The sequence below is a fragment of the Anas acuta genome, chromosome 1 (genome assembly GCF_963932015.1).
Source record: "Anas acuta chromosome 1, bAnaAcu1.1, whole genome shotgun sequence".
NCBI lineage: Eukaryota > Metazoa > Chordata > Aves > Anseriformes > Anatidae > Anas > Anas acuta.
In genome coordinates this window covers 104,049,259-104,068,098 of record NC_088979.1, presented here as the reverse complement: position 1 = coordinate 104,068,098, position 18,840 = coordinate 104,049,259, and the positions used below count along the sequence as shown (strand labels likewise).

The 18,840-nt window shown below is 36.8% G+C and overlaps 1 protein-coding gene across 25 annotated transcripts in view; it reads right to left on the bottom strand.

Moving 5' to 3' along the window:
* The window catches only part of ROBO2 (roundabout guidance receptor 2), a 625,847-nt gene that overhangs the window by 129,264 nt on the left and 477,743 nt on the right, over positions 1-18,840 (bottom strand). For all 25 annotated transcript variants that reach the window (XM_068691004.1, XM_068690931.1, XM_068690919.1 and 22 more), the window contains exon 5: positions 9,626-9,764. In XM_068691004.1, the coding sequence (XP_068547105.1) occupies positions 9,626-9,764 (139 nt within the window). The remainder of the gene's footprint in view (positions 1-9,625; positions 9,765-18,840) is intronic.

The following is an 18,840-nucleotide window of genomic DNA, read 5'->3' as shown; positions in this document are numbered from 1 at the left end:
GTCTCAAATTGTTCTCTTGTACGCCTGCAATCAAGGCTGCTTCTTGCTGGGTGGCTCTAAGATGCAGCTGAAGGCTACAATAAACTGTCCTACCAGGGAGCTATCCCCAGAGTGAGGGACAAGGCAGCTGTCACTCACGGGCACATGTGCAAATCCCCATTTATTCCTTGCCTATGCCATTCATACCAGAGAAAGGTACAATGCAATGCAACGTCACCTGGAATTTCTTAGTGTGAGGTGTGTATACAAGCAGTTATGGAAAATGGTTTACTGGCCTTATGTCAACAAGCCAGAAAAAGAGCTAAGTTATACAGGTTACTGTACACTATTTATTCTTAAAATATACTGACAGCAGGTTCTGCTTTAGTCCAAAATCTTTTACGGGTTGTTACCAACAGCTTCTTTATAATTTTTTATGGTTGACACTCTCAATTGCAATAATACAGAACAGAGAACCACACTGCAATATGCCTTAAGCGAAGATACTCGACAAAATGGCCTAAATCTCATAAAAGATGTACGCAACGGTTACAGTAACTGTGCCAACATTGTGAAACCATTCCCATGTCCAAGAAAATCATGTTTTCCAACTTTTCTGGAAGCATTAGACTATGCAGCACTGCTCTTACAAACACACATATATGAGTGCACATAACTAGTACTTCTAAAAATCAGCTGCCGTGAGCTCTGAAAAGACCCAAGAAAGAAAAAATGGGACTGCTTTTTCATTCCCATTAAAATAATTTGAAAACGTAGAAATGTAGAAGTTCAGAATAAAACCTATGTTTTGTTCTGAAGATGTTTCTCAGTAAACACTATGAAAACCGATAGAGGCTCTTTTCTGCCTTTACATCTCTGCTTGCACAGAGAATTACCACATGTTAATTATCCAAAATGGGCTTCTGATTTGATTTGAGTTCCAGACAGATCTCCACATTTCAAACACTGGAAACTCAGTGGAAGTATGAGCTAAGAGACCATGTAATAACTTGGCATGGAGGCCTATCCTCCTGTCACCAGAAGTAGTCCTTTACCTCACATGTGAGATGCATTTGTCAGGCACTTGGGGAGATTTGTATTATTAATGCCTATATCATAAATTTATCTATCAGAAAAACACTTGATTCACAGGGTTATCTGGTCAGCACATCATTGACATTAATTTTAAGGAAATTAGTTTTATGGAAAAACAGTATTTTGTTTTTCCTTAAGATAAGGACTGTGTTCCAGTCATTGCGAGTATCCTTTTGTCTATTTCTATTATTAAAAAAAAAAAAAAAAAAGGAAAGGATACTGTAAGGACTGGGACACTATAAGAAGATCTGAGCTAAACTGACATTTTGCTCTCACTAAATATGGTTATCTGATTTTGTTATTTTTACTTTTTAATATGAGTACATAGATTACAAGTAGTTTGAAACAACCAGTTTGTGTTGGCCTGTTATTAGTTGCCTTAAGCATGATGAATGATTATGGTAAACTTGTCAGAGAACTAACTGAAATATTTTTAATCTGTATTTTGAATTAGTAACCAACCATGAAGTCGTAATTAAAGATGAAGTCATGTTAATGCTTTAATGAAAGTGCCTTCTACATTACAGTTGAGCCAGAAAACATATTCTTAAAAAGCATGTTTTTGCTAATGTAGGAATTAACAACAGCAATTGTTCTTAAAGATAAAACTTTAATCTTTCATTGTTTTCACTGCCAGTTTGTTGGTTTTTTGTTTGTTTGTTTGTTTGTTTTTAACTGAGATGATGACTTTTGTACCCCATTCAGGGATAAAATGTACATAAAGCAGAAGAAATCTCTCTGAGCCAACTATTCCAATGGCATCAACAATGCTATGGTCACAGCTCTTGAATCTTATTCTCACTTGAGCATAACTACCAGCTTGCCTTTCCTGAATGTTTCACAGAAAAACTGCACGGCTAACTATCTTTACTTTTTAATTCTGTAATTTTAATAGTCAATAAACTGATTATTTGAGTGAAATTCTACACCAAGTTTTCTTGGGTCTCTTTCTGCAAGAGCGTTTATTTCCCGCAATCTTTCATGACTGGAAAATTCTGAGAAATCCATGTCAGAGGCTACTATTGCTGGTATTATACTTCCCTTCAGAACTCTGCTAGTGACTCCATTAATTTTCAGATGTAACAATTTAAGGACATTACAGAACAGAGAATAAAAACTAAACAATCCTCTTGTGGCAATCCTATTTTAAATGCACTGCCAGTGATCACTTTGCACATCACCAATGGTTCATACAGCATAAAGAGAAAACATATAGGCAGGACTGGTAGTTGACACGTTCCTTTAAGGCTGTTGTCCATGGAGTTGTAAAGCTATTTTCCCAACCTTGACCCTTATGTAAGCAACTGGAGACTGTTTTCATGCATCTGCAAACAGACTGCCTGAAACAATAGCTCTTCTTCAGCTCTGTGGTGAGACCTGACACTTAACATGAAGCCAATTTAAATGTCAGTGCTATTAACCATTTCTCTGCTGTTCAGTCCAGCACAGAAACACATCAAACACTTCTGCTCACAGCATTTAATATTTCATGCAAATTGAACAGTGGATAGCTACTGGGTTAGATGACAGACTTCTGGGGATGGGATGATTCATCTACTGGCTGTTATTCAATACCATGCCTTGAGGGACTTTAATAATTATTATTATTATAACTTTAATAATTTAATAGTCAAAAAACACTCTGATTTACACTTTCACTTGGCCATGTATTCCTCCAAAAACCATAAGGAATATTTTTCCACTTGCAGATTGGGAAGGAGTCACTGATGGGTAAAATACCTATCAGAGAACAGGATTGGTTATCAAACCAAAAGAACCAACAGTAGGGTACATCAACTTGATGCTATCTACATACAGAAAACTAAACCAACCCCTGCTTCCCTTTTACTGCTCATCATCTCTCTCTCTCTAAATGATACCTCTGGCTTTACAGAAGTTTCCACAAATGGTTCAACATAACAACTAAAACCACACTTTCATTGCATGCTGCTGAAATCTGCCTGTTCCAGTAGGCTATGTGGATTCTCTACAAGTTGTATTACAGCTTGCCATGTGCTGTATTAAGCCCAAGATAACAACGTCCTCTGTGAACCACCTCTACTCCCTTCAGATGTATGTAAGAATACAAATAACCTATTAAACCTCTTTCTTTCACTGTCTCCTTTCAACAAGCTATTAAGAACAGCCAATCTTCTCCCCTATACTCCTCATGAAGGGAGTTAATCTCTCCTTGATGCCTAGCTTCGGAAACAAAAGATGGACATGCAAATCATACTGGATCTACCCAGAGGTAATGAATAGTACACATAACATAGCTAATATGAAAAACATCCTTTTTTTTCCTGACCCTTTATTTAAAGCTGTTAATTGTTATTAACTGCAACAGAAATTTGCTGATGTAACCAAAGATTATATCCATTACGGTACTAAAACACACTCTTTAATTAATTTTCAATACACATTAGACTGAATTTTGTTACATTCTGCATGGAGATTAACTCAACCAAAGCACACAGTGCTGTGGTGTTATTAACTCATATTTCATTGAAAGGTCATTCTCCCCTTGGTTGTGTCTAGAGGAGGCTGTAGTTAAATACCTCACTATCCCATCCACAGAATATAAATAGAATTATGTAGAACTGCGTTTACACACAGAACCCATAGTTCCATCATTTCTTAAAAATTACCATTTCTCTGGCTTACCTTATCTTGAGATCATGCAGAAACACAAATGCAGAACACCTCTAGCAATCATGCCCTTTCTGGATCTTCCCTTAAAAATCTAACTTTTTTGAATTGATAGGGGTAAGTTTTGCTGTAAATAGCATTTACATCTGTTTTAGAGATTTGTACCTGGGAAGACTATGACATTTTTAAAATTTCATCTCTCACCCTTAGGTTCAAGCCCACTGGAATTCATGGAGGAAAGCACAGAAATGACAGTACTTTGTGAAAACGCATGCCTATCAGAAGCGACAGACAGAATTTCTGAGCAGCCTATGTGTGTGCAAGTATTCCTCAGGCACAAGAGGCTGGTTTTAAAAACACAGCAAGACTAACTTACCTACAAAGACTTTTGATGGAGCTAACACATATAAGTTAAGTCTAAATACACAACTGTAGTTAAGGTTAAACGTTAGGGCCTGTCACGGCAATTAAAGTTTTCAGCAAATAATGACAATCCTTTTCTGCACTTAAATATATGTATAATTTTCAAAACCAGAAAAGTGCATTTTCCCAAATTATTCTAAGGAACATTCTTAATTTTTAGTGAGTAAGGAAGCTTACTGTGCTGTTTATGATTTTCACTACCGTGTATCACTGCTCTGTCTCATTTAATAACCTGCAATCTTGTAACACTTAGCAATACACTCTGTGTAAACTACACACCGTTTTCCTTCTGAAGTATCACTCTTGATTTTTCTGCCTACACTCTCCCGTTGTGTGGGCGGCACATAAAACAAATACCTCTTCCTGCTGGTGCAGTTGCCACTTTTCATTTCTAATATAATTTTCATCTAATCAGACAATGCCTGTAAATGCAACTTACAATAGCAGGTTGTAATTTCATTAAAGATGTATTTACTGAGCTAAGCCAGCTGTTCTGGGCTGGAATGCATAAAAAGACCCAAGTGATTGCTCAGTCATTTTTAAGGCAACTGAAAAATACATTTGCTGAGCTAACCTCACTCTCCCAAAGAGCTGGCACTGCTAGCTTCTTCTGTGCAAAAGGTTTAAACAGTTATTATCATGCGTCACAAATTTTAACTTGTAAATGAAAATCTCCCAACTTCTTCTTCTTCAGGAAAAAAAAAAAAAAAAAAAAGGAAAGAAAAAATAAAATATCCTTATTACTTGCTATGTAATTACAGACTATGCAGCTGCTCTCTTTGGCTCTGCTAGAAAATTTAAAGGCATGAAACACTGTACAAACCTTTTTCAAATTTTATTAAATTGCTAGTCATAGATATGCCACTCTCACATTGGAGCCTCTCAAATAATATCAGTTTCTTCCTGTTACCAGGACTAAAAAACAGATGGATCAAGAGTTGATTGAGGCCATATTGAGTTCCTCGCAACACAGGAGACCATCAGACTAGTAGCAGGAAAGTATAATTTCTATTTCTGTCAAGCAGACATCAAAGGAAAGCTACCTGAACATGTGGTTGGAAAAAGACTTCAATGTGTAAAAATGATTTTTCTTTAATTCTAAGTATTTCCTGATTTTTCTGCATAGCCACAATTGCCTGAGTTGCTTTAGTACATTTTTTTTTGCCATTTCCTTGTGTCACTTACAATGAAAAGAAACTCTATTCATGAAGTAGCGAACCTAGTATTTCAGCCAAAGGCATAAGACTGGTGACCCCACAATATCCTGTTCACCTCCAGTAGTTTGACATGAGTCATACATGATTAACTATTCCCCTAGCTTTTGTGTACTGTGGAAGCTGTGGTGTGATGTTGAATTTTTTGAGTAATTAAAATAAAATATACACCATGTGCCTCTATCCTTGATTCACAATGCATTTTGGTCTTGGATCACTGATTCAAAATGGACAGCTTCTAGAAAAAAGCTTTACATAGCCCAGATTTCACAATGTACTTTGGTTTTGCCTGTTGGTGCAGTATCAGCATTTTCTATAGCATGCTTTTCATTTGCTGGGATCGGTTTAGGGCCTAAAAAGAATTTTCAAATCTGAAGAATCACATTAATTCATTATTTAACATATATATATATATATATATATATATATAAATAAAAGCTATGAAAGCACTTATGCATAATTCACAACAGTTTCCACCTGGTGGAAACAGTGCTCCTTCTATTGCTTTCTTAATTCCTGCCCAAAGATATAAAAAAAAAGCTTCATGATTTGTACAGAAGTCTTTGAAATGTCAAGGTCAGGTCTACAGGAATTTGGAAAAGTTACATCCTTTGAATGTTAGCGAGACCTTTTTTCATGGGCATTTTGACAATGTGCACTATAAGAGCAACCTAAGTTCTTAAATTCAAAATATAGACTGTTGTAGTTGTTTTAGATCATTAATTCAAAACAGCAAAAATGTGGACTGAAGACTTTCACATGCAAAATAAACTTCTGCCCATCTGTTCTCACTTTTAAAGCATGATTGTTTGATTGTTCCTAAATTTCTGGGTAATTATAAGGACAATTAAACAAAATAGCCACATTAAGACTTTTTATTATTTTCATATTTTCAAACACTTATTTTTTTAGAAGTCTTCCTCCCCCCCCCCCCATCTCCATTCTAACTGCAACTGGAAATGTTTACAGTTCATCAGGGACTTTTATAATTAAAACTATAATAGCCTGAAATTATTTTCCAATTATTACTCAACACACCAATTGGTGGAGCAATACTGTTTATATTTGTCACCAGAAATTACTGTGATTACTTTTCTCTTTGCTTTCACATGTAAAAAGGCTAAAAGAAAGTAAGATGGAAAAACAGAGAAGGATTTCTGAAAGACTCTAGTCTAGTATCAGTCATACTGGCATTCATCAGAAGCAAATTACAGAAACAAAATGCATGCAAAAATTGATAATTTAGTTTATCCCACTTCACTATCACTGGCCTAGACATTTTTGAAAGTTGAACTAACAACAGAAAAATTCAATAATTTGCAATACTTGTTGAAACAGGTACCTACTATAATCGCTTTGTAAACTAGGGATGTGGCCTAAAGGAAATTATTGGAAAACAACAACAACAAAATACAGACAGATGTGCAAAGAACATCATTAGCTGTGGAAACAGGAAATTGGCACTGAAAGCTATAAGACAAATAGCTGTACAGATCTGCTCAGAAAAAGGGATTTATTTACGCAGAAAGAATAACAAAGGGTATTCCTTAAGGATTTCATAATCCATTGTAGATGTTAAAATGCTTAAAATACAGGAGTTCTGGAGATGAAAGCCACTTGCTATTTTAACCTCAAAAAAAGAAAATCTTGTATTTCTTCAAGAAGGAAAAACTTAGGAATACTCTTCTCAGTTTATAAAATGGTCACATTTTTATTTTTCTCTTCCATTCATTCAAACTAAACCCAGGTAAAGTTCTTTGCTTGCATTAAAAAAAAAAAATCAAGAAAAACTATACCTTTTCTTTCACATATCCCAAGTTTACCCTCCTTCATTAAACAACATGGTTTGGAAATTTCCACTCTTTGGATACTTAGGATTCTGCTTACATATACTCTTATGCAATATGATATATTTTGAAAAATAAAACATACACTCCCAATCACCGAAAGTATTTGCTTTTAAAGCAGCACTGCCACTGGGACAGCAGCAGTGGCAGTCCTCTACCACCCGAGGTGGTCTTCAGCATGGGACCCCTCAAATTTGCCCGTTCCTCACTGTCATGTTCTGAGAAGCCAACGTAACTGAAGACATACCCTCCCTTTCTATCTTAAGATGCCAAACCACAGTAAATTAAATGTGTAAATGCAGTGTAAAAACACTGCTGAACACTGTGAATAGTTTCTGAGCCTGAAGTTGAGTATCATCAGAGTGTATCTGATGAACCTGCCCTTCGCTTAGTTAAAAGCATAGTAAACTCTCCCATTTCCTGTTACATTTCTTCTTTCCTAGAAATCATTCATTCATCATGAATGAAGAGAAGCTACCTCAATATACACAGTACTTAAGTTTTTCCACAATAAAATAGATAAAAAAGGAATATAAAGCCATTAAAAAAAAAAACACACACAAAAAAAAACTAACGCAATGTGCAACCTTATCAAAGGCACTGTCAATTCATCAGTTCTGCCTATGAGACCTAGAAGACATGATTTAAACAACAGAAGCAGCACAATAGTCGGACTAAATCACAGCAGCAAAATGCATTTACTATGGGATACTTTGCAATGCATGGTTAAATAGCAAGGAAAAATTCATCTTGCCATCCAAAAGACTGCTCTTCAAAATAATATTCTACACATTACATACGTACATATCTACCTAAATAATTAGGTAAAAAAATTATGTCAAATTTAATTTAAGTCGCAAGGAGAGATTATTTTAAAATGTATGTACATTTATATGTATCTCTTCTGTTAAAACAGAAATGTTTTTGTCTTTTTCTAGAATATACATTATCATTACATTAATACATACACTAATATATTCAATTAAATAATTGCATATTCACTTAAGACATCTTACAGAGTTGAGGATGTGGAATCTAAAACAGGTATTCTCCAATTTGATTTTTTTTTTTTATTTTATTAAAGATTTAGATGTTGAGAAACAAGTGACGTTAACCTTAGACATAATGATGACTGCACACTGCGTGATTCCAAGGAATTTTGCCATCATTTCTCATGAATTTGTATGTGACACTAAATGCCATATTTAGCAACTGGATGAAGACTGCCAGACAACAGTCTTACCACATTTTACCATCTTGGGGTGAAAACGTAAGACAGGCTGTGATTAAGAAAGAAGGCCACAACGTCTAACTTGTTTTACTTAGGCCCAATCTAGTAGTGTGTTCACGGCACACTTAATATACTCTGACAGGATCAAGCTAGTCACAAAAACAACATTGCAGTTGCTCTTTTTTTTTTTTTTTTTGTGGTCATGATTGGAGAAGCAGAAATAATATTGGCAACTAGCCTACACAGGATAAATGCAGTGTTTAAAGCACTTGTTTGAAGAAGAAAATATCTAGATGTTCTCCTTTTCTTCAAATTATATCTGCCACATCCAAGGAAACAACACTGATGGAAAACAACAATCAAGCACAGTGGGAAAAAAGCAGCACTCTTCACATCTTCTCTTTAATTTAAAAACACTGTGCAAACAATGAATTAGGAGTCACAGGGTCAAAAGAGAAGACAGGTTATGGAGACTTGGATTCTCATTCCTGTTCCCAAACCTATTTCTGTTTTAAGATATTTTAATCTAAAAATGGTTCAGCATCAAACATAGGAAGAGTTCTGGAAAGCAAGGACCAAACTCTGTTCTGCTAGCTGAAAGGAGCCAAGGTAATTTAATGTTGTTTTGTAAGACAGACTCTCTTACCATGATCACTCTGGAATTTGTTCCAGATTAAATGAATCTTTCTTGAACACAAATGCCCTGTTCCAGATTTCATCTTTATTTTCTGTTTCTGATAGTTTGTTTCTTTTGCTTTTTCCAGAGGAAGATTTCTTTCTGGGACCCAACTGACATCAGCAAAGGAGCCAACAAAGCCCTGCCTCTAACCCACCCCATAAATGTGACAGAGAAGCTCTGGGCTCTCCAGCCAAACTTTCTCTCTTTTGGTGTCACCACATTGCTATGAAGGCTATTATCACTGGTACAGTCCCTAAAACATCTTTATTTTTCTCCAGCAATGCAGTGAATTGAATCTGTTGACATCTACACATCAATTTTCTTCCTCTCACAGGAATCCACAAGCTGGACAGCCCAGCTGAGTGGATTTCCCTACTCAGCTGGCTCTGGAACACAGTTTGTATTGCCAAAGACCAGAAACACGGGAAATAAATCTATCTGGGAGTGGTTCCAGGGTCATTCGACAGCGGCAATTTGAAAGCACTGGGAACACGAACGCTACTCTCACCTTCCTCTCGGCGGGTCTGCGTCATCTTTCTTCCAGCGGACGGTCGGCTGTGGGTCCCCCTGCACCTGGCACCGGAAATCCACGGCCTCCTCCTCCAGCACCACTTGGTTAATCGGCCGCCTGAGAAACGTGGGCCGCTCTAGAAAAGAGACATCAGAATTCCTCAGTGAGTCATAGGGCTGACATGAAAACTTTTGACTTCTCAGCATCTTTTTGTTTACCGACTCACGGAAGGCGGAAAGGAGGGCTGAGCTCCGCGAATTCAGACAAGTGGAACTGATGATGTGCGTCAGCAGCCAGGACAACGACAGCCGGGCTGGAGATGCGGCGACTGTCACGTCTGGCCCTCACGTAAAAGCCAAGTGCCACCAGCATGAAGCACGCGCTAGCCCCAACTGCCTGCCTGTCACACCACCGGGGACGTCTTCAAGACCGTGCCCTTCCGCGTGAATGTTTTGGCTGTGCACTGCTGCACGCACGGAGTGTGATTTAAGAGCTGCTGTCTGCTCTAGCAATATACGAGCTGCCAGCGGAGACAGCCCGCCTTCGGCAATAATCAATACCTGGATGCTTCGGAGGAAAACGTAAACTCTGTGTTATGCGGCTCAGCTGATCGAGGGCTATTGTATCGAGGTCAAATCTTCCCTGATCCCCATCACTAACTTCACCACAGAAAACTAAATTAAGGTTTGAATAATCAGTTCTGTTTACCCTTGTTATGTTAGCCTGCACAGCTACAAATATAATTAATCATCATAATGTAGCACAGGCCTGCTTGAAATCCAGATGCAGAGCCACAATCTGATCTCAGTTACACTGGTACAAACTCAGAGTACCGGTAATTTCATTTGAAAGGATGTCACCGGGGTTAGTTTCCAAGTTGCCTTTGGATTGCATAAATTTGGTTCTGTCCTCTTCCAGCCATACTGCACTTTCACTGTCATAAATTATTTATACCAGAGACAAACCGTTATAAGACTGGGTTTATATGAAGCACTATTTCCACTCAAGACAGCGATTTATTACACAGGCATTTAAAACCGGTTACACACTCCGTTTCACATTTCATTCTCAGCAACTTGAAGGCTATGATGTCACTTAGAAAATTATTCAAAATTCACACAAATGTAAGCAATACGAGATTCTGACTCAGGCAGTTTGTCTTGATAACAACAGAGATGAGTTTATAGGCTTGGTATCCATATTTAATATATGAAAATTTAAACAAACAAACAAACAACAACCAAAAAGAAAAAGAAAAAAACATTAAAAGAACATTAATAAGATTGCAAAATCGAGTGTGCAGCACCTAAGTGCCAGAAGTGTCAGAATTAAGTCTGTCTGCATGCCCTTTCATCATTCCCTTTCTGTTTATGCCTTATGGGACTGGTTGCAATTACACGATCACAAACTATTTCTTCCCCAAACATCTCCAGATTGTTGGTATTCATTTAATGAGCAGGTGTTTAATATTTTGCTTTAGTTGTACTGTTTAGTGGGTGGCCTCCTGTCATACTTCTCAAATCTCACTTCAAAGACAGAATTATTAATTTCCTCACGATCTCCATTACACCTATCTTAATGCTTCATAAACAATTCACCTACTTTCATAGCCCGTCTCTGAGGTGTGATGGAGATCTAAGAAAGCAAGGTAAAAAAAAAAAAAAAAAAAAAAAAAAAAAAAAAAAAAAAAACACCTGCTAAATCTTCATGCCCAACTTGAGACACAAAACTGCCAACGTATTTTTTCATGAGAATTCAGCAAGAATTTTGTATGCTTGAAGCTCAGTTTCCATTGAATTCAGTTACAGCTGATAAAATGTTTACCACTCTCACAAATCAGAATATTAAGTCAGAAAATAAGGAACACAAAGCCAACTGTTAATAAATATTTATAAGAGTGACACAATATCACATAGGAATTACACGATACTACCAGAGGTACCTAGTGGCAGAGAAAAATGTATTTTGTCAGCAGAAGAATTGACACATTCAAGGATCAACAGCACTTTTCCAGGTGCTAAAGATAATAACAAGTCTAAGGGACAGACTTCTTTTCCCCATTTCTCCCAAGCCATTGCTGTTCTCTCACTTTTCATTGTTTTTCTACACACTGTGCTGGCAGGTTGCAGTAGCATTTGGGCAAGTAAATGCAGTTCTGGTCTCCCTCTGCCCCTTGAAATCCAGTCTTCATTCCCTGTCTCAAGCCTGTGTATCAGCCAGCCATATATATTCTTTGTTACAGCTCCTTGCCCTGAGTGTGCCCCACCAGATTTTTCCTTCCCTGAGCATGCAGTCTCCTGATCCTTCCCAGTCCCAGCTAGGCTTGCACCTACCCTGACCTTGTGTCTTGTCTAGCCTGTGAGAATGCCTCATGGCCACCTCTGCTCCAGCTAGTAAGCTGTGCCAGCTCTTCCCAGCTGCAGCCTGCTTCTTCAGCCTGTCTCCTCCTAGCCCAGAACATTGCCATTCACAGCCTCAACCCAGGAAATGTGCAAGTCTGGTCTCCCTTCCAAATATATGTATTCATGCCTCTAAATTCTTTGTGCATTTTAGCAAACTGATGTAATTTTATATTACATATTTGAACTACACTTGAGTTGGAGCTTCTTTTCTCTGTGCCATCCAGATACAGCCCATCCAGAGTATTAATACAAGAAAAATTGGTTGAAGTAACCAGACATCATTGCAGGAGACTGACAGCAATGCTAGACTGCACTGGAGGAAAACCGCTGCTCAGAACTATACTCTACTCGGTCTCTCAGGAGTATGAGTTTACTTATTTATTTCAAGAGGTGCATAATTGGCTAAGCTTAGTGAAAATTATTTGGGAAGGCAAAAAATTACATCTCTGGTATAGTAGCAACAATTTCCCATCAAATTCTAGGTTCTTGGCCTGTCTGTAAATACGTGGATCTAAAAGGGAATATCTTAATTAAACTTTTTTGTAAGTTTGCAGCAGTATCTTATCCAGAATTTCTCACCTAAAAGCATAGCTCAATGCCTCCTCTGAGCTCACAAACAACACATTCTATATTTTGGAATTTATTTTTCAAGAGATGATCTTTAGCCAAGAGATTTAGATTCAGATCAGCATCCTTATAGGTGATTTAGAAGCCCTGGTCCATTCACTTTGAACTTTAATAAATCTGCATGTGCTGGTATGTTTGCTTGGTCTGCATACAAAAATTATCTCAGACCCTCCTTACAAAAGCTGCCTGTAAACAACTAAGAAATAAACATATTCATGTTTATGAAATTGCTATTTGTGGCTGTAAATGGTTCTCTACAGGAGATAATAAAATAAATTCCTATCACATTTTGAGGAGAACCCAGCTGATGAGACAGTAAATGGCTGAAAGATCATTAGGTAAATTACTTGATTCCAGACCAAGACAATCTAGGAGCATATACATGTTTGTTTCAGATCAGCTTCTCAAATTGTGTATTTTCCAAAACAGTTACATATTTGCAAGAAAATAGATAGCTATGGAAGTACGGACCACAGTTATCAAGGACACACAAATAACAATAAATGCTATTTCCATTTTTTCATCTCTGCATTTTGTACAGTGTGAATCCGGAAAGAATAAGTTCTCTTTCATGTTGTTTCCTGGATTTGTATCACTTAGACAACCCCTTGAATATGTCCAATAGCTAATTATACAGCAATAAAGTGATCAGAGGGAATGCCATTGCCAATGCAATTAACATTCTTTATGTGAGATTAACTGGATTTGAGTCACCTGCATAACTTGCTTACAATGTTAATCTCTCAGGAGACAGAGTTTGCCTGAGCGTGCTAAATAGAGAAGATTTCTTTGCACAGCCAGGTCAAATACAGTTTCAGAGCCAAACCTCAGAAAATATCTTGTGACTTTTTTTTTTCTTTTTAAATGATTCACCCACAAATAAAGCCTTGTGGTGTAATTAAATATTGTTACTCTGTCAACAGCATGCAGAACACAATATATTTGAGAAACAAAAGGGTAATACATTAAAATCGTGGACATATATAAAATTTTTAATATAGTTACTTTATAAGTTTTCTCTGAGTAAATAAAATACCTACTTCCCAGGCTTTCACTGATGAATATTAAAAATCTTTGAAGAGAACTATAAAATAGGTCATGGTTATATGTCATGTCAACCAGTTGTACTATTACTGGGGTGACCTTTATAACTTCAGAATAAACTCTGCGTGCAGTTATAAAAGGGGATTGTTAATGCAATCTGGGCACACACCTACAGTATGTTGCAGAGATAGGCACTACAAGAAAATTACAGAACTGATCCAAGCCAGAAACATAAGAAAACCCTTCTTTGCTTTGGCTGCTGACAGAAGTAAACCCCTGAACTCAATTTTTCCTCTATTTAACAATTGGTCTGTGTATCACACTCTATTAGAGAGATTCGGATGACCCTCAGATGTATTATTGCCCTTTCTCTGTTCCTCAAAAAGTTAGACAGCCATATATGGGACCTCAATCTAATTAAAATGATCCTAACTGCCTTAATATATTTTGTCTGCTGAGGCAACTGCTAGAGTGAAAGATTTGATGGTCCCCATAATGTGGAGACTCAATCTGATTTAGAACTGTTTTCTCCTTGTTGGCTGGGAGAAGGCATCATTTTTTAAAAATGTTCTCCTGATCTAAAAAGAAGCATTCAAACACGAGTTAGAAGGATGAGTTTTGGGAGGTATTTAATAGCAAATATTTTTTTTTAAAAAAGAGTTTCTTTTCACCTTAGTGTTCTGATGCAAAGGAAAAAAGAAACGTTAGGTGATAAGAAGTAAGTTTCATTTCAGAATGCTGTCAAAACTGTAGCTATTTCATTACCTGCATCATGAGCTGGATAAAGTAAAGCTGTCTGCCAAAAACGAAGATGAGGAAGCAGACAGCATACAGGATGCTGACCAAATAAATGAAAATATAGTTGCAAAAGTAGATATTTTACTATTTAAAGACATTCTTCTACTTCCTCTTTTCATGCACTTATTATTGTTTTGTTTGAGAAATAAGGAGTTGTGTAGATATTGCACACTTCTGCAGACATTGCACAGTACTAACAAAATGCAGTAAGTTTGCACAGTGAGTGCATGGAGGAACACGCAAATGACCTAGACTGATTTTTATCAAACGTGTTTTCTTCATATTGTATCTATCTACCGTGGTTTTAATTTCAGAAACAATTTCTACTGAGTATGAAGAACAGACTTCGGAGAGCAATCGGACCCTTTTTCACAGTTGTATCATCCTATTTCAATTTGTTAGTACCCACAGACAGCAAATATTGCAAAGCTACAATGATTCTTTACAAACTACCACAAGCACACTGCAAGTGGGAAGTATAAGGATTTGAAGAAAAACAGAAGGACTTTTGATCTGAGGGACAAAATAGGGAATGTCAACCTCTCTGTCTTAAACTGCGAATGTACACCCTGATTTAGGCATTTTTTCTGGCTGGGAAATCTTCTGGGACTGATTTGCAAGATATGATGGGACTAGACTCTCTGCTACGGCCTTCCATATAGTCAGAATTCTCAGAAGAAAAATGAGGTACAATGTCTTCATTAAGGGGTTTTTGGATTTCTTTCTCTAAGATCATGTCATCACAGTATATTCTTGCTGGAACTGCGGTATCTCTTTCAGCCTGACAATATCACAAAAACATCAAACACAAATACTTCTTCGAGCATCAGAAGAAAATACCTCTTCATCCCAGAGGACCTTATTAGCTGAAGAAAGGTTCAGGCACCAAAGCTAAAATCAAAAATTAATCCAAAACAATCTTTAATATGTCTGAATTGACATATCTTTTAAGACATTTTTGTACTCTTATTAGTTATACTTTACATTCTTTTGAGGCTCTTCTAAATATATCTCAATCTTTTTCCACTGCCTGGTGCCAGCCTCTTGAAGTCGATATATTAAGGCTTTCATTGATTTCACTGAGCTTCAGAATCAATATACAAGATACACCTTTGTACATTCTCTTCAAACATAACATTTAAAGTCCAAAGGAACAAAAAGGAGTCTGAAAGAGTTAAACCATCTTGAAAACTTGTTTGGTAACACTGCAATAGCATGACAAAATTATAAAACGTTAACAGTTATTCCTTTTATTTTATTTCTGGCTCCACATTATGTATTTACAAACCAAGCTTTCTTACAAATTGAAATGGAACTGTTTCTGCTTTGCATCTTGCCTGATTTTTGTTCAGTCAAAGGCTATGAGCCCAAACACAAAGCTGCTTAATTTGTATCATGCTTCTGAATTGGCATTTAGAATATGTGTCCATAATAATAAAATACCGTGCTGTCTCTTTTGGGGAATGTTAGGATTGATGGATTAGTTCTTACCTTTACTTAAAGGCCACCTCAGGCTCTGAGGTACTCGGTCTTCTTGATCTACTCCAAGATAACACCTTGGAGCCTCAAAAAGACAATAACTACCAGTAGTGTTTGAAGGAGAACACTAACAAAATCTCATGCAATTGTTGTCAATATTCAAAACATAGGAATAATTTTGGGAAGCACTGATTACATAATCAATTTTATTTATGATATTTTACTGTGAAAATTTTGGATTTCACAAAATTTCTGCTTGTTGAAGAATCGTGACTTGGGAACAAAAGAAATGCTATCTGCACAGATGCTAACAGTAGGCTTGAGCATCCTCATTCTGGGTGAGTGCCTCAATGTTGAAAACTATGTTTCCCATGTAGATGGGGTTGGAAGAAAATGGCTTGCTTTGTGAGGGCTCTACAGGTATCATTCACAAAGATCTCTCAGCAAATGTTATTGAATGGGTACCCATCTGAGTAAATATATTCTACATAAGGGAAACTCTCATTTTCTCTTCCAATTTCTTTCCAAGGGTTTTATTGCACTTTTTATTTTATTTTATTTTACTTTTTACTCAGGAAAGGTGTAATCTTTCAGGCTAGGCTTCCATGCTGTTCCCATTAGGCCACCAGTTACCACCACACTGACTCAGTTTTTCCACAGGCCATGCCCCGAGCTAAATTTACTGCACAAGCCAGAGACTTGTCACAAGTGACATGCAGAAATTAACTTCAAGTATTACAGAAAAACTTGCAGAGCCAAAAGTAACAAGTGGCTGATTCGTGGAAAGGCTTGAGAACTAGTGTGAAACAGCTCCATTTCCTACAGAGGAGTGTGTTTTCTAAGGCTGCTTTCACAGTATGAAAAGGGTTTTCTGTGTTTGTTATTCAGAAAAACATTAGGAACATTAATAATCAGCTAAATAATACACCTTCCTCTCCAGAATCAGCACCAGCTGTAGGCTTACCAGCCACATTATTACAGTTTCTAAGCCTTTTAGCTAATATTTCAATTTTAAATATAAAACCTATTTTCAAATATGTTCAAAACAGTTGAAGTTGGGCTCTTGAATAATAATGTAAGCATTATGATATTTTTAATATATGTTTCTCAACATTTGCACTATTTGCACACGTTTCCCAAAACTGTGATTCATATTATTATGAATGCATAGGAAGGCTGTGGACTTAACAGATGATGTGTTTTTGCCTGTGTCCAGTGAAGTCAATCTGAACATGCACAACCAATCTGATGTTTCCCAGAGTTGCTGGATTTATTGGATTTATTGTGTACGCTTAGATTGATTGGACTGTCCAGTAGATGCATTACTTCCTGTAAACATCACGGATAATGCTCTCCAGTGCACCGTGTACTCACACACCCACACACGCACACAGGAGCTGGTGCCTGTACCCCAGGAAAGGAGTGAAACTGTTCTGCTGGTGGAAGGCAAAGCTGAGCCACCTTTAGATGGCCACTCAAGAATTTTAGATAGGAAGATATCCATATGGAAAGGGAATTTTAAATACAGTTTTTATTTAAATAGACTAACACAGTAATGAAGAATTAAAACTTCTAATTTAATTTATAGCTGATTTTGTTCCCTGTTTGCAAATTAGACTTCAATTGTATTATATGAGTTTTAACAAATTTTTAACATATTCTTTTCTTAAGGATTTCTTAAGGCTTCGTAGTTTAGGACTGCAATCTGCTTGCTATCCACAGGGAGTAATAACAGAGATTATCAGTATTTAAACTGATGAAGAAGATACATCATGTCTCTTTAACATCTGTATAAAGGCACAACCTCAACAGGACATAAAGGACATAAATTGATGGAGATTCCTTTCTGTTTTTTTTATTTTTGTTTGTTTGTTTTTAAGGTATATTAGTTCTTTTTTTAAGTCACGTGCTTCCACAAATACATAACAAAATAAGTAGAGTGGAAGCCTTCACAGCCAGAGAGCACCAAATCCTCATTCACTCACAGATCTTGTCAAGCAGAAACTTTTCTGCATCTTTTGTGAATACCATAATGTGTCTTTTACAGTGGACAAACAAATATTGAACTGCACATACATGCAAACACAGTAGTATTTGTGATTGGGTTTTCCAGTGCACTATATTAAGCAGAAAGTGAACAAGTTAAGAGCACCTGCCTTACAAAGTAGTTCAGGATACCTATGGAAAATCTTACTAGAATTACAAGTAGTCTTGTTTGAAATGTCAGTATTTTATCAAGGAGGAAACATTAGTGATATTTCTTTCTCTTTTGTATGTATGTATTTGTAGCAATGAGGGGTTTTTTTCCTTATTGATTTTCTCTTGTTTGCTCAAGACCTCATGACTGATTCCTACAGAACCACAGCTAATGGTAAATAGAAATGTCATGACTACAGGATGTACCACAGCAGGATTTAATGGCTTTGCTTCTTATCCAGTTGTTAGCAGGATGGATCCAGCCTAGAATCAGTATTACTCTATTTTTGCTCTAGGCCCTCACATATCCATTTCTGATTCATTCAGCAACACCAGAAACCAAAATAGTGCCCTGGTTTTCAGGATGCAAAGCTGCTTTGTGCCCTTTAAAAAACAGATGACAGACATACCTCTATACATTCAAAAACTTGATCTTGGATTTTCTCTAATGACTTTTTACTGGTCCACTGTGCTCTGCTGTGCTCTCCTACAACTGTTTGATTTCACAACCCCACAGGAATAAGTAATTATTTAAATAGGCAATGCTGGTCCAAATCTCTGTTAAGTAGGCATTGTCAACTGTATTAGAAGTGGCTCAATTACATTTGGCAATTTTGTGAGGGAGAGCATTATGTCCTGGATTACCGTTTCTAAGCATATGCATAT